At 49.5% G+C, this 15,489-nt stretch overlaps 1 protein-coding gene across 1 annotated transcript in view; it reads right to left on the bottom strand.

Moving 5' to 3' along the window:
- Positions 1 to 15,489, bottom strand: part of APBA2 (amyloid beta precursor protein binding family A member 2) — a 166,520-nt gene that overhangs the window by 44,044 nt on the left and 106,987 nt on the right. Inside the window, 2 exon segments of the mRNA XM_060259899.1 lie at positions 2,389 to 2,425; positions 9,014 to 9,094. Of these exon segments, the coding sequence (XP_060115882.1) occupies positions 2,389 to 2,425; positions 9,014 to 9,094 (118 nt within the window).

The following is a 15,489-nucleotide window of genomic DNA, read 5'->3' as shown; positions in this document are numbered from 1 at the left end:
AAAAACATCTCGGTTCACACAGAGAAATCTTCCTCTTACAGACTGCTCCCTCCGGGAGACAACGGACAAGGAACGATTCAGTCTGAAAACGAAAAGCTTGTCATAACTAATCTCAGTGTGAGAGAGTTTGCAGGGCGGGGGGGATACAAAACGATACGGACATTTCCTCCTCTGTAATCAGTTGCCTACTCTGGCATGCATTTATTTATTTTTCTGAGCGAGCCCGCATTCCTCTTCCGCCAGATTTAATGAAAGCTCAGACACGTCCATAAAACGTCAGCCTCAGAAAAGGGCAGAAAAGATGATGAATCTTGAATGGATCTCTTGCCCACCCACCCCGCCAGCAAGGAAAAATCAATCACAACGCTTAACATTTAATTTCATTAGGCCGGCCGTCAGCGCCATTTATTAAAGCGATCATTAAAAGGCCCCAAGTCCGGAGGGAAGCGGGAAGGTGCTGGAACCATGCAGATAGGTCTAAGAGGACATGTCTTGCAAGAGGGAAACTTCACAAAATCGGCTCGTTTAGCTGACAGCCTTATCCAGGGACTCTCATGTCGAGCAGACTTTGCGAAATGACTGGCAGCAAAGAAATTTGTTCTAACACCAAATTACAGGTGCGTTTCTAAGTCAGTTATTAACGGTTTTCCTTGGGACATGAGGAGTTCATTTCAGATCTCTAATTAAGGGGGAAGAATAAAAGCAGATGGTTTGGGTTCAGTGAGGGACCATTAAAACGAAAGGTCCTAGCTTTGCAGAGTCGGCTGGTGCCCCTTCTGGAAGTCCGGAAGTGGGGGGTGGGGGGGAGTGAAAGGGGTGCTAAATGGAGATAGATTCAGCATACTCCGGTTTTAAAAACTGCTCCAAACCGACTTCCGCTCTCCTTCAAAATTCAGACAGTCTAGCAAAGAAGGTTCTAAATCTACCCTGGAAACTGTGTCAGGCCGAAAAGCTGCTTTGGATATTTGAATAGAAGCAAAATTAATCCCTAAATTCTGAGAAAACCTTCACTGGTTTTGGTCACTGCTTCTCCAAAGTCTATCCATGAAATGAAAGTTTGTTTTTTTAAGGACACCTTTGTAATTTTACTTCCCCCCACCCCCGTGCTAGCCAAGTAACTCAAGCGTAAGGATGCAGTTGCAGTTGCACTGTCAAGCCCCTCCACCATTGCAGCGGGGGACTGTGCTCTCTCATGCGTGAAGCATGCGCAGGGTGCAATGGTGTCACCCAGAAGTGACACACCATTGCACCCTGCGGGTGACACACCAGGGATGCGCAAGGACTTGCGATAAAACTCTATGGTATCATAGAGTTTTACCATGATTCCTAGAGCCCCGTCATCATGTGACGGTGATGATTTCACCCGGAAGTGACATCATCGAGTCAGGGGTGCTCTAGGAATCATGGCAAAACTCTATGATACCACAGAGTTTTATCGCCAAGTCCTAGCGCATCCCTGGTGTGATTATGTCACTTCTGGGTGACATCATTGCACCCTGCGCATGCTTCACGCGTGAGAGAGCATAGTCCCCCCATTCGAATCCCCCTTCAGTCCTCTGCATGATCCTGTGGCTCTTCATTTCTTCATGATGTCACTTCCGGGTGAAATCATCACCGTCACATGATGACGGGGCTCTTGGGGGGCAGGGATCCTCCAGGCAGGCTGCGGCCCTCCAGACAAGGGGATCCCCTGCCCCTGGCAGTAGCTTGATAGCCCTAGAATGCAGTCCTGGGAGGCAGGAGATGCTGAGGGAAATGAAGAGCACTGGATCACGCAGAGGGCTGAATGGGGATTCGAACCTGCATCTTCCAAGTCACAGTCCAACTCTCTAACCCTCACCTTCTCGAGCCTGCGGATGCCTCTGAAATTCTGACCCAGCACAAAATGGCTGCTACAAAATGGCTGTCACAAGCCCAAAATGGCTACCGCAGGAGGTGGAGCCAGCCATCACACAGCGAAGATCCAAGTGGTCTGTCAATGACCGACGGCAAAGTAATATTTTTAAAAATCTGCACAGCCAATCGAGCCTCCCACGGCCAATCAGAAGCCCTGCTGAGCAAAAGCCCCACCCACTTTCCACAAACACTTTGGGGGTGCAAGAAAAGGTGTTGGCAGATGTTATGTTGCTGTGGGCGCCACGTTGGAGAGACACCCCACCCCTCCCCGCTCTAACCACTACACCAAGCTGGCTAGCGGATACACGCAATAGGGTTTGACTTAAGTTTGAACTTTAAAAACCACTGAAGCAAACTGAGCAAGTCAGCTGCATTATTATTATATTAACTGCATTCAATAAAAGAAACACCACTAGATTTCTGAGCAACCTCCCCCTGCCCGGAGCTTTTAAATGCTCTTAACGTTTCGGAACAGAGCAGAAATGTACTCACCATCAACAAAACTTGGGAAGGACGACACTTTCTTGGTCTGTGAGAGGGTTAAAAGAAAAAACAGAACATCGCATCACTCCAGAGCATGACTCAAGCCACAGGAGACATCAGCCACAAAACATATTGTCACATGATTTCCCCTCTTTTTTGCACTCAGCTGCTTTTCCGACACACCGTTAAAAGTTTTCAGAACTGGGAAAAGTTAACTTTGTTTTGTGCTTTTTTAATCTGTCCCTCCTCCGAGAGTCAGGGCTGCTTACACCAAGGCTTTCCCCTTCTCCGCTTTAGCTGCACGACGACCCTGCAAAGTAGGACAGGCTGAGACTGAAAGGCTGGCTCGAGGTCACCAGCAAGTGGTCATCAGCAAGTGAGGATTTCAATCCTTTGCTCTCCACTCCGAATCTGGCACTAAGCCCCTTCACCACACTGGCTCTCAGAACAGAAGCAAACCAGGGGTTCCCAACCTTTTTGCGTCTACGGGCACCTCTGGAATTCTGACACAGCATGACAGGAAATGCCACAAAATGGCTGCTTCAGGAAGCCAGGCACAAAATGGCTGCCGTAATTTCCCTTCAGTTACACAGTGAAGATCCTTGTGCGGTGGGGGCAGCTGCTGCCAAAGCAATGCTTTAAAAAATCTAAACCGCCAATCAAATCTCCAATGGCCAATCAGAAGTCTTGCTGGGGAAAAGCCTCGCATGGCCTTGCCTACTTTCTAAAAAACACTTGGCAGGCAAGAGGAAAGGCATCATTGGGTGCCCCACGGCATCCAAGGGCACCATGTTGGGGAGTCCTGCCCAATACTCGAGAGCCGGTTTGGTGTAGTGGTAAAGTGTGCGGACTCTTATCTGGGAGGACCGGGTTTGATTCCCCACTCCTCCACTTGCAGCTGCTGGAATGGCCTTGGGTCAGCCATAGCTCTCGTAGGAATTGCCCTTGAAAGGGCAGCTGCTGTAAGAGCTCTCTCAGCCCCGCACACCTCACAGAGTGTCTGTTGTGGGGGTGGGGGGGAGGTAAAGGAGATTAGAAGCCGCTCTGAGTCTCTGAGATTCAGAGAGAAGGGCGGGGTATAAATCTGCAGTCGTCTTTTTCTTCTCTAAGCTGTGGAGCCTTGTGAGCAAACATTCTACTTTGTGAGCTCTTGGCATTAAAGTTGTGAGTAAGCAATTCTCAGTGGCAGAGCCTCTGCTTGGCATGCAGAAGGTCCCAGGTTCAGTTTCCGGCATCTCCAGTTGAAAGGACCAGAGAGTCGGTGATGTGAAAGGCCTGAGACCTTGGAGAGCAGCTGCCAGTCTGAGTAGGCAAGACTGACTTTGATGGACCAAGGGTCTGAGTCAGCAGAAGGCAGCTTCATGTGTGCATGTATTATAGGGAGGGGCTGTGACTCAGTTAAAGAGCCTCTGCTTGGCATGCAGAAGGTCCCAGGTTCAATCCCCGACATCTCCCGTTGAAAGGACCGAGCAGGAGGTGATGGGAAAGACCTCTGCCTGAGACCCTGGAGAGCCATGGAGAGGGGCCGTAGCTCAGTGGCAGAGAATCTGCTTGGCATGCAGAAGGTCCCAGGTTCAATTCCTGGCTTCTCCAACAAAAAGGACCAGGCAGGAGGTGATGGGAAAGACCTCAGCCTGAGACCCTGGAGAGCCATGAAGTGGGGCTGTAGCTCAGTGGCAGTGCATCTGCTTGGCATGCAGAAGGTCCCAGGTTCAATCCCCGGCATCTCCAGTTGAAAGGACCAGGCAGGAGGTAATGGGAAAGACCTCTGCCTGAGACCCTGGAGAGCCATGGAGAGGGGCCATAGCTCAGTGGCAGAGAATCTGCTTGGCCTGCAGAAGGTCCCAGGTTCAATCCCCGGCATCTCCAGTAGAAAGCATTAGGCAGTTGGTGATGCGAAAGACCTCTGTCTGAGAACTCAGAGGGCCACAACCAGAGCCAGTGCGTGGGAGTAGGCGGGGTAGGTGGCTGCATAGGGCACCCCCCATGAACCGGGCCGGGGCTCATGTCCCGCGTGCCTTAAAAAGTATGTGAGAGGCAACCATCGGCTCCCCCACTGACCAATCAGCCTTCCTGTGTTGCAGGAAGGCTGAGCGGGGGAAGGGGCTTGCATCCCATCGGCTCCCCAGCCCCGATCAGGCTACCTGCAAGGCATGAAGGCTGAGGTGGGGCTTGCGTCCTGCACGTCATCGTGCAGAGCGCACATGCGAATGTTTTTTTCTAAAAGAAGATTGGGGTGGGGGGCGCTGAGCTGAGGTCTGCCTCCAGCGGCAGAAGACCCAGCGCCAGCCCTGGCCACAACCAGTCTGATGAGACGATACTGACTATGACGGACCCAGGGTCTGATTCAGTATAGGGCAGCTGCATACGCTCGCAAACCCACCTGGGTGCAAGATAACACCTCTCCAAAGCAGCAACACAATTGAACATATATGAACATATGAAGCTGCCTTATACTGAATCAGACCCTTGGTCCATCAAAAGTCAGTATTGTCTTCTCAGACTGGCAGCGGCTCTCCAGGGTCTCAAGCTGAGGTTTTTCACGCCTATTTGCCTGGACCCTTTTTTGGAGATGCCAGGGATTGAGCCTGGGACCTTCTGCTTACCGAGCATATGCTCTACCACTGAGCCACCATCCCTCCCCGATGTGAATTCCAAAGTGAATTCTTGCAGTGCCAAACTCAGGGGCCCGAGCTGGCCCAGGTGAGGTGCCCTCCAACAAGGAAAGGTGTTATCTGCCCTCCCAGGACTTTGGCTGCAGGCTGCATCTCGGCCCATGCCAGGAGTGAATTTTCAGAAGACTGGCCGAGGCTCGCTGGGGATACCTCCCACGCAGTTTTGGGCTCCGTCCCGACTGTTTCTGGCTCGCGTTAAAGCACTGTTATTCCCCAGACTTTGGGATTGAGCAAGCTATTCATCAAAAATAAATAGAACTTTTCTTTTAAGAAAAAAAAAATAGAGCGGCTATTTATGTGCTTTCCCTTTTTGGAAACGAAATCCTTCAAAGAATTCTCCCCCTTGACAGCAGATACAGAAGGAAGCCTTTCTCCCTCTGGAAGGTATAAACGCAAGCATCTGCAATTTAAAAGTCTCACACCGGCTAAGTGGGGCTGTTTTTGTGAGCCAGCCCATGATGCAAAAGGATAAAGGGATGGCCGAGAGAGAGGGGAGCTCTCCCAGCATCCCTTTGTCCTTTCCACAGATAATGCTTTCAATCCTTCGGGCCGCGTCTCCCCCTCAGAGAGCAGCAGGGGTATTCGAGCGGCTTTGGCAGAAGGCCTTGACTCAAGGGTTGAAAGGAGCTGACTACTCATTAGTCACTTTTTCAATGCAAGGAGGAAAACTCTGAGCGCGGCTTACCGGGAAAAAAAAGGCATTTGAGCATCGGAACTAGGCTTTTAGAATATTCAGACATCACAACCCGACTAGCAAGTCTGTTAGTGGCGAAAATAAAACTGGTACATTCACAGCCTCAAACGCTCCTTCTCTCCTTATGCTATGACCAAAAACTTCCAGGTTTAGGAAGACTTTGGGTTTTTCTACATTCTCATTTTCTTCCTTGCTTGTAAATTCCTGTTTCTTGGGAGGAGAGGGTCTGTTCTGCACGTTCTCCCTCTAGTGGTCGATTTGATATTACACCAGGTTGTGCCTGGCATAACTCACTGCAGATTTAAACTGCAGGTTTTTACGCCAGACATAAATTGATGTAATATGGAATTGACCATGAGAATGAGCAACACACGTGCAAAACAGACACACCCCCCCATTCAAAGAAACAGAACAGAGGGAAATGAGAATGCAGAAATGCCCTTTGACCTAACCATGATTTGGTGTGATATTTGGACACGTGGTGAGAGGTTTGGAGACCAAGTCCTATGAAGAACGGTTGAAGGAGCTGGGGATGTTTAGCCTGGAGAGGAGGCGGCTGAGGGGTGATAGGATCACCATCTTCAAGTACTTGAAGGGCTGTTGTCTAGAGGATGGTGTGGAATTGTTTTCTGTGGCCCCGGAAGGCAGGACCAGAACCAATGGGTTGAAATTAAATCAGAAGAGTTTTTAACTAAACATCAGGAAGAACTTCCTGACAGTTAGAGCGGTTCCTCAGTGGAATGGGCTTCCTCAGGAGGTGGTGGGCTCTCCTTCTTTGGCGGTTTTGAAGCAGAGGCTAGATGGCCATCTGACAGCAATGCTGATTCTGTGAATTAGGCAGATCTTGAGAAGGAGGGCAGGAAGTTCAATGCTTAGTTCTTTTGGCCCTTTCTTACACGTCCAGGGAAATGCTGATTGACACTTTGGGGTCAGTCAGCAATTTTTCTCCAGGCCAGTTTGACCCGGGGGTCCTGGAGGGTTTTGCCATCTTCTGGGCATGGAGCAGGGGGCACTGGGGATGTGCGGGGGGGGGGGAGGTATTTGTGAACTTCCTGCATTATAAAGGGGTTGGACTAGAGGACCCTGGTGCTCCCTTCCAATTCTATGATTCTATGACTCTTCAAATTACAGTGTGTTTCTTGCTCATAAACTAGGATTCCAAGCCAGGATTAAACTGGTTTGTAGCAAATTTGTTAATATGCTTGAATTTAGAATTCGTGATTAAGACTGGAGACTTCCCAAACCAGGAAGAGTTCAGTTTCAAGAAACAGAGAGAGGGAGGAGGTGGTGGTGTATGGAAACACAAATAAGCCAGACCTGTTCTCGCTGCAAACCAACTCTGGTTTATTCACGTTCCCTAAAGGCAGCCTTTGGCGGAATGGCTGGGTATTAAACCATCAGAGAAGCCCCACAAGCAGTGGGAAAAAAATTGGCATGCTAGCCCATTTAGTTTCTGATAATAAATGGACTCACGTAAAAATAATCCCTTTATTATTTCTGGAATAATTGCCCATTATGAACGGCTAAAGCTACTCCAGGGGAATTACCTTCTGCTCAGCCAGAACCTCGACTGTATAAAAAGCTCTGCGGTTTTTGGAAACCACAATCGGGTTTGGAGATGACGTAAAGTTACATCACGTATCTTTTCCTTGTGGAACTGGAATGTTCACGATCTCTCTCTCTCTCTCTCTCTTTTTAGCAGAAATGGCTGAAGCAGGAATAGGTAGGAAGAGACCATCCAGAGCAGACGCCAGCCTGCTGAAAAAGGTGACTCCTGCGGTTTCCACCTGAGAGGTGGAAAAGGAGAGGCGGGGGGGGAGTATTGATGGGGAAAGGAGGGGGTGGTCCTTCTTAAAAGCAGTTGTAGGTTAAACAGAGTCCCCCTCCCCAAAATACCCAATAAGTACCTTATCACAGTACGGGGCATTTAAAGCAGGGGTGTCAAACAAGTGGCCTGAGGGCCAAATCAGGCCCCCGAAGGGCTCCTACCAGGCCCCCGAGCAACTGGCTGCCATCTGCTTCCTTCTCCCTCTCTTGCTTCCTTCTGCATCACAGCTTGCTTTGCCAGGCTTGCTCAATCGCACAGGAGCTACAGAGCAAAGCTTATATTTTCTCCATTGGCTGACCAGCAAGTGGGGCAACTTATGTGCAAAAGCTCACAAATGCTGCAGCACGGAAATTTTTGGGATCCAATAATTCAAAGCAAGAGGTGTCAGTTATCAGAAACTGTTAGATAAAAATATTGCGAGAGTGCCAATCTTTAAAGCATATTTTATTTTAAAGTTTTTAAAAAAACTTTGAAGTAGAAGACGACGACATTGGATTTATATCCCGCCCTCCACTCCGAAGAGTCTCAGAGCGGCTCACAATCTCCTTTCCCTTCCTCCCCCACAACAGACACCCTGTGAGGTAGATGAAGATATTGGATTTATATCCCGCCCTCCACTCCGAAGAGTCTCAGAGCGGCTCACAATCTCCTTTCCCTTCCTCCCCCACAACAGACACCCTGTGAGGTAGATGAAGATATTGGATTTATATCCCGCCCTCCACTCTGAAGAGTCTCAGAGCGGCTCACAATCTCCTTTCCCTTCCTCCCCCACAACAGACACCCTGTGAGGTGAGTGGGGCTGAGAGTGCTCTCCCAGAAGCGGCCCTTTCAAGGACAACTTCTGCCAGAGCTATGGCTGACCCAAGGCCATTCCAGCAGCTGCAAGCGGAGGAGTGGGGAATCAAACCCGGTTCTCCCAGATAAGAGAGCTCTGGCTGACCCAAGGCCACTCCAGCAGCTGCAAGTGGAGGAGTGGGGAATCAAACCCGGTTCTCCCAGATAAGAGTCTGCACACTCAACCACCACACCAAACTGGCTATCCTTTATAAACTTCATATCTCTGCTCCCTACCATTACATTTTATGACATGTGCGGCCTGGCCCAACAAGGTCTCATTTATGTCAGATCCGGCCCTCAGAACAAATGAGTTCGACACCCCTGATTTAAACGGCTCTTAGTCCAATTAAATGCCCTCAGAATGAACTCTCAGGTCTTTAAATGCCTTTTGAGTTTACTTGCTGTGCTGCGGCTTGGAGAAGGCATTTAAAGAGACTGTGTCCCTTTAAACACCTTTTCCTGCCTTCAACTCGCTTCAGCAGTGCAGGCCTCGCTGCCTGGAACATCTTTCAAGACGTTGCTCGGCTCCTCTGAAATAAAGGGCAGCAGCAAAGTAAAAGGAGAGGCAACAGAAGAAGAAGTCTGCGTGCAAACACTGACCTCTGGCATGTTGTTGTTGTCGATGGGTCCATTGAGATCAGAGCGCTGCTGTTTCCTGGGCTGCTCCAAGCCGTTGCAGACCTGCCAAAGAAGCACAGGGACAGGGCTTACCACTGCTCAAGGATTCAGGGCAGAGGAAACCAAGCACCTGGGACCTTCTGCAGGCCGACCAGTGAGCCACAAGCCCTCCCCACTCATTCTGCCTCTCCTTGTGGGACTCACTGCTCCTCCAGTAGAAATCGGATCCGTTCGTTGACTCATAAGAACAGAAGAGAAGTCGTGTTGGATCAGGCCAGTGGCCCCTCCAGTCCAACACTCTGTGGCACACGGTGGCCAAAAAACCCCAGATGCCATCAGGAGGTCCATCAGTGGGGACAAGACACTAGAAGTCCTCCCACTGTGCACCCGCAAGCACCAAGAATACAGAGCATCACTGCCCTAGACAGAAGAACATAAGAGAAGCCATGTTGGATCAGGCCAATTGGCCATCCAGTCCAACACTCTGTGGCACACGGTGGCCAAAAAACCCCAGATGCCATCAGGAGGTCCATCAGTGGGGACAAGACACTAGAAGTCCTCCCACTGTGCACCCGCAAGCACCAAGAATACAGAGCAACACTGCCCCAGACATAAGAACATAAGAGAAGCCATGTTGGATCAGGCCAACGGCCCATCCAGTCCAACACTCTGTGTCACACAGTGGCCAAAAAACCCTGGCGCCATCAGGAGGTCCACTAGTGGGGCCAAGACACTAGAAGCCCTCCCACAGTGCTTCCCCTTCCAAAGCACCAAGAATACAGAGCATCACTGCCCCAGACAGAGTTTCAACAATAAGCCGTAGCTAATAGCCACTGATGGACATCTGCTCCAGATGTTTATCCAATCCCCTTTTGAAGCTGGCTATGTCGGCAGCCATCACCACCTCCTGTGGCAATGAATTCCACATGTTAATTACCCTTTGAGCACAGGCCTTCTTCATTTCTTTTTTATTTTACTTTATTTATATCACACCTTTCTCCCCAACGGTGCCCTAAAACAGCTTACATTATTCTCCTCTCCTTTGTTATGTCCTCACATCAACCCTGTGAGGTAAGTGGGGCTGAGAGAGCTCTCAGAGAACTGCTCGAGAGAACAGATGCAAGAGAACTTGTGACTGACTCAAAGTCATGAAGCTGACTGCATATGGAGGAGTGGGGAATCAAACTCGGTTCTCCAAATTAAAGTTTGCCATTCTTAACCACCATACTACACTGGCCATGTTGGCCAAGAAGCCATGTTGGGTCAGGCCAGTGGCCCAACCAGTCCAACACTCTTCCTAATGTTGTGCCAGAAATTCTTTTGATTCAATTTCAACCCATTGGTTCTGGTCCTACCTTCTGGGGCCACAGAAAACAATTCCACACCATCCTCTATACCAGCCCTTCAAGTACTTGAAGATGGTGATCCTATCATCTCTCAGTCGCCTCCTCTCCAGGCTAAACATCCCCAGCTCCTTCAACCTTTCCTCATAAGACTTGGTCTCCAGACCCCTCACCTCACCATCTTCCTCTGGACCTGTTCCAGCTTGTCTATATCCTTCTTAAAATGTGGTGCCCAAAACTGAACACAATACTCCAGGTGAGGTCTTACCAGAGCAGAGTAAAGCGATACCATCACATCACTTGATCTGGACACTATACTTCTGTTGATACAGCCCAAAATTGCATTTGCCTTTTTAGCCACCGCATCACACTGTTGACTCATGTTCAGTGTATGCTCCACTAAGACCCCTAGATCCTTTTCGCACCTGCTACTGCTAAGACAAGTCTCCCCCATTCGCTTTCACTGTGCTCTGTCCATGGTCCTGATGACTAGCCTGCCCTTCCGGACTCCCGACTTTCACCACCTGCTCACTGTTGCTATTGCCAAGATGCTCCACAGTCGTCGTCCCCCCCAACCCATGAGGCGATGCTCTCCCCCGCAGGCCTCAAGCCAAAGACCGTTAGTACGTGCACAGTTTAAAGGGCAATTTTGACAGCCCCCCTGCCTCCTCGGCAGATGGCTGGAGAGGCGACGTGCTCCCCCCGTTCCCCAAAGAAACATTCCAGCGGAGAGAAATCTAATTATGTTGCGCTGTTAAGCTAATAAGGTGAAACGGGCCAGTGATGCGGAGCAAAACACATCGGGACGAGGGATCCACGAAGCAGGCGGGCGCCTTCTGCCGCCAAACGGCACGGACGTTATTTCAGAAACCCCAGCCAGGATTAAAACAGAAAAGGTTTCACGCACGTTGAGGGCCCACTGGAGAGGAAACGGGAGGAACCGCTAAGGAAAGGCGACAGGACATCTATCAGCTCTGGACGTGAAACAGAAAAGTTACCATTTTGGAGGGTCTCCCCCCCTCTGATCTTTAAAGGCTGTGTCAGATCCGGTTTGTTCTGGGGCTGAAAAGGTTGGGTGTAGTAATTCTGCCTGCAAGGGGAGAATTCTCTCTCTCGGGTACTCCTCGCTGGTAAGACACTGAGCCTCTTTAGCCCCCGTTTGCCTTCTGTGTTTCATCTTCTATAGCAGGACCGTATGTGGTCCTTGAGGTCACTTGGTGTGGCCCTCGGGGATTGCTGGACCGAACCGAGCCATGTGGCAGCCTCTCTGGGGCCTGGCTGGCCAGCGAGGATAGTGGGGCCCAGCTACGCTGTGCAGCAGCCTCCCCAGGGCCAGGCAGGGATCAAAGGGCCCAGATGCACTGTGCAGCAGCCTTCCTGGGGCCTGGCTGGCCGGCCAGAATTGCTGCAGGGCCTGGAAAAGTTATTGTCACAGTTCACTTTGCACGTGATTATCCCAGAGGGTGTGGCTTAATATGCTAATGAGTGTGTGACCTAATAAGCTAATATTAGGGGATGTGGTCTAATATGCTACTGAGTTCCTGCTGGGCTTTTTTCTACAAAGAAAAAGTCCTGGACCTATGTGTTTGCCTAGGGCAGTGGGCTGTGTGTGTGTGTGTGTGTGTGTCAGATTAGGCTCTCCCCACATGACTTCAAATAGAAAAACAATTATTTGCATTAATTTTGCTGGCCTGAATCATTCTCCCTCGGCGGAGCACTGTTTTTTAAGTTGATAAAAAAAATTTTATGGCCCACAAATGATGTTATAAATATCCATATGGCCCTTGGCAGAAAAAAGATTCCCCACCCCTGTTCTATAGGACCTCTTCTTCTTCTCTCTCTTACCTGGGCTTGCAGCTCTAGTCAGTTAAGAAGAAGAAAACTGTAGATTTTTACCCCGCCCTTCTCTCTGAATAAGAGACTCAGAGCGGCTCACAATCTCCTGTATCTCCTTCCCCCACAACAGGCACCCTGTGAGGTGAGTGGGGCTGAGAGAGCTCTCACAGCAGCTGCCCTTTCAAGGACAACTCCTCCAAGAGCTATGGCTGACCCAAGGCCATTCCAGCAGCTGCAAGTGGGGAATTGAACCCGGTTCACTCAGAAAAGAGTCCACGCACTTAACCTTTCTGAGGTTAATCTGTTCACAAGAAGTTCAATGTACCTAGACGAACGTGTCATGTAAGACATGCTTCTATTTTTGCAAGTAAAATTTCTTTCCCTTGTTACCGGTGGGAGTCGGATCGTTCTTGTAATTTGTTGGAACAGCGTTTTTCAAAACGTGGAGGACTGGGGATACTGTGTAGCGCTTCCATGCCTCCAAGGCAAAATAATTTTTTTTAACATTTAACCCAACAGAAAATGCATTCAAAAACTGGGGGAGATGAGGCAGAGTAAAAAAAAAAAGAATAATAATAATTCCAGAACGATTGACACAGCACATTTCAAACGCCAAAATTAAAATAAGATTGTGCCCTGAATACCAACAACCTGACATCTGGAGAGCGCTCGTGAGAGTCCAGAGGCCCTTCACTTATATAAGGGGTGTCAAACATGCAATTTGGGGGCCGAATCAGGCCCCTAGAGGGCTCCTATCAGGCCTCCGAGCAACTGGCTGTCGTCTGCTTCCTTCTCCCTCTCTCTTGCTTCCTTCTGCATCACAGCTTGCTTGCAGGGCTTGCTCAATCATACAGGAGCTACAGAGCAAAACCTCTATTTTCTCCATTGGATGAGGCTCCTCCCTTGGGGAGGAAGGGGAGAGGAACAGCTTGTTTTGCCAGGCTCTCTCAATTGCACAGCAGAGCTACTGAGCCAAGTCTCTCTTCCTTCTATTGGCTGAGGCTCCCCCCCCCCGCCCAGTCCCCCGGGGAAGGAAGGAAAGCGTTAGAGCCTCCTTTGCCCAGTTCCCTGGATTCCCACGGGAGAAATACAAAGAAAGCATCTTTAAGACCAATGAGTGCTAACGCTTTAAGTTTTTTTATATATATATATATATATATATATTTGTGCTTGTGTTCTTTATACCATTTATATTTCTGCTACCTAATCTTAAACAGGTACACACATGGGCCGGCCTGACGTGGCTCAGCCCAACTCGACATGGCCCAGCCCAACAAGGTCTCATTTATGTCAAATCCGGCCCTCATAACAAACGAGTTAGACACCCCTGGCTTATATTATTCTTGTTACAAATCCTTGTAACATCTCTGAAAGTGAGGTTGGGTGGTTTTATCCACAGGTTGGGGCTATGGGGTCCAGGCTGAAAGCAAATGCCCCCAATGCCTCGTTAGCTTGTGGCATAGACAGAAATCCATCTAGGGACTTCCGAAATCGTAGCACTGAATCTTAGCCATTCCCAACATCTGTTTCCAGAACAGGTGAGCGTGGACGGCAAAGGAGGCTGGGACACTTAGGCTTCCATGGCTTTTTGCACACACACTAAATAACGCACTTCCAATCCATTTCCAGTGCAGTTTGTAACTGTACTGCACTGTGTAAAATGGCAGAATCCACTCGAAAAACGGTTGCTGAAGTTGACTGAAACTGCATTAGTTAGCATGCACAAAAGCACTTTCTGCAGTTCTGGAAGCCGCACTTCAAGAAGGATGTGGACAGAACGGAGCAGGTGCAGAGGAGAGAGCCACGAGGACGATCGGGGTTGGAGACCCAGAAGCCCTTGGAGGAAAGGCTGAGGGACCTGGGAAGGTTCAGTGTGGAGGAGAGGAGGTGGAGGGGGGACAGGGTGGCTCTTTTGAAGTCTTTGAAGGGCTGTCTGTTGGAGGAGGGCAGGGAACTGTTCCTGTTGGCTCACAAGGACTCACAATCACGGGCTTAAATTAAGGGCAAGAAGGTACCAGCCGGATATTAGGAAAAGCTTTTTCAGAGTAAGAGGTGTTCAACAACAGAATCAGCACCCGAGGGAGGCGGGGAACTCCCCCACGCTGGCAGTCTTCAAGCAGCGGCTGGATGAACACTGGTGAGGGATGCCCTAGGCCAGGGGTAGGGAACGTTGACTCTCCAGATGTTTTTTGCCTACAACTCCCATCAGCCCCAGCCATTGGCCATGCTGGCTGGGGCTGATGGGAGTTGTAGGCAAAAAACATCTGGAGAGCCAACATTCCCCACCCCTGCTCTAGGCTCTGTTATGAGGGCCAGATCTGACATAAATGAGACCTTGTCGGGCCAAGCAATGTTGGGTCGGGCCATGTGTGTACCTGTTTAAGGTCCGGTAGCAGAGATATAAACTTTATAAAGGACACAGAGAAACACAATTCAAGGGTTTTTTTTTAAAACCCTTAACATAAAACATGCGTAAAACATTAGCACTCATGGGTCTTAAAGGTGCTTTCTTTGTATTTTTCCCATGGGATCCAGGGAACTGGGCAAATGAAGCTTGGGCTCTTTTCTTCCTTCCCCGGGAGATGAGGAGGAGGAGCCTCAGCCAATAGAAGGAAGAAAGGCTTGGCTCAGTAGCTCTGCTGTGCAATTGAGAGGCTTGGCTCAGTAGTTCCGAGAACAGCGATGACGTTCCCGTGTGTGGCACAAAAAAAAAGTATGTGTGTGTTTTTAAGCCTGGCAAAGCAAGCTCTGCCTCCCTCCCCAAGGGAGGAGCCTCAGCCAATGGAGAAAATAGAGGTTTTGTGTGTACCTGTTAAAGATTAGATAGCAGAGATATAAACTTTATAAAGGACACAGAGAAACACAATTCAAGGGGTTTTTTTTAAACCCTTAAAATAAAACATGCTTAAAACATTAGCACTCATGGATCTTAAAGGTGCTTTCTTTGTTTTTCTCCCATGAGATCCAGAGAACTGGGCAAACGATGCTTGGGCTCTTTCCTTCCTTCCCCACGGGATGAGGAGGAGGAGTCTCAGCCAATAGAAGGAAGAAAGGCTTGGCTCAGTAGCTCTGCTGTGCAATTGAGAGAGCCTGGAAAAACAAGCTCTGCCTCCCTCCCTTCCTCCCAAAGGGAGGAGCCTCAGCCAATGGAGAAAACAGAGGTTTTGTTCTGTAGCTCCTGTGCAATTGAGCAAGCTTGGCAAAGCAAGCTGTGATGGAGAGCCAGTTTGGTGTAGTGGTTAAAGTGTGCGGACTCTTATCTGGGAGAACCGGGTTTGA

This window comes from Heteronotia binoei, chromosome 19, assembly GCF_032191835.1.
Source record: "Heteronotia binoei isolate CCM8104 ecotype False Entrance Well chromosome 19, APGP_CSIRO_Hbin_v1, whole genome shotgun sequence".
Lineage (NCBI taxonomy): Eukaryota > Metazoa > Chordata > Lepidosauria > Squamata > Gekkonidae > Heteronotia > Heteronotia binoei.
The sequence above is the reverse complement of the archived record's forward strand: the minus strand, read 5'-3'. Positions and strand labels throughout refer to the sequence as shown.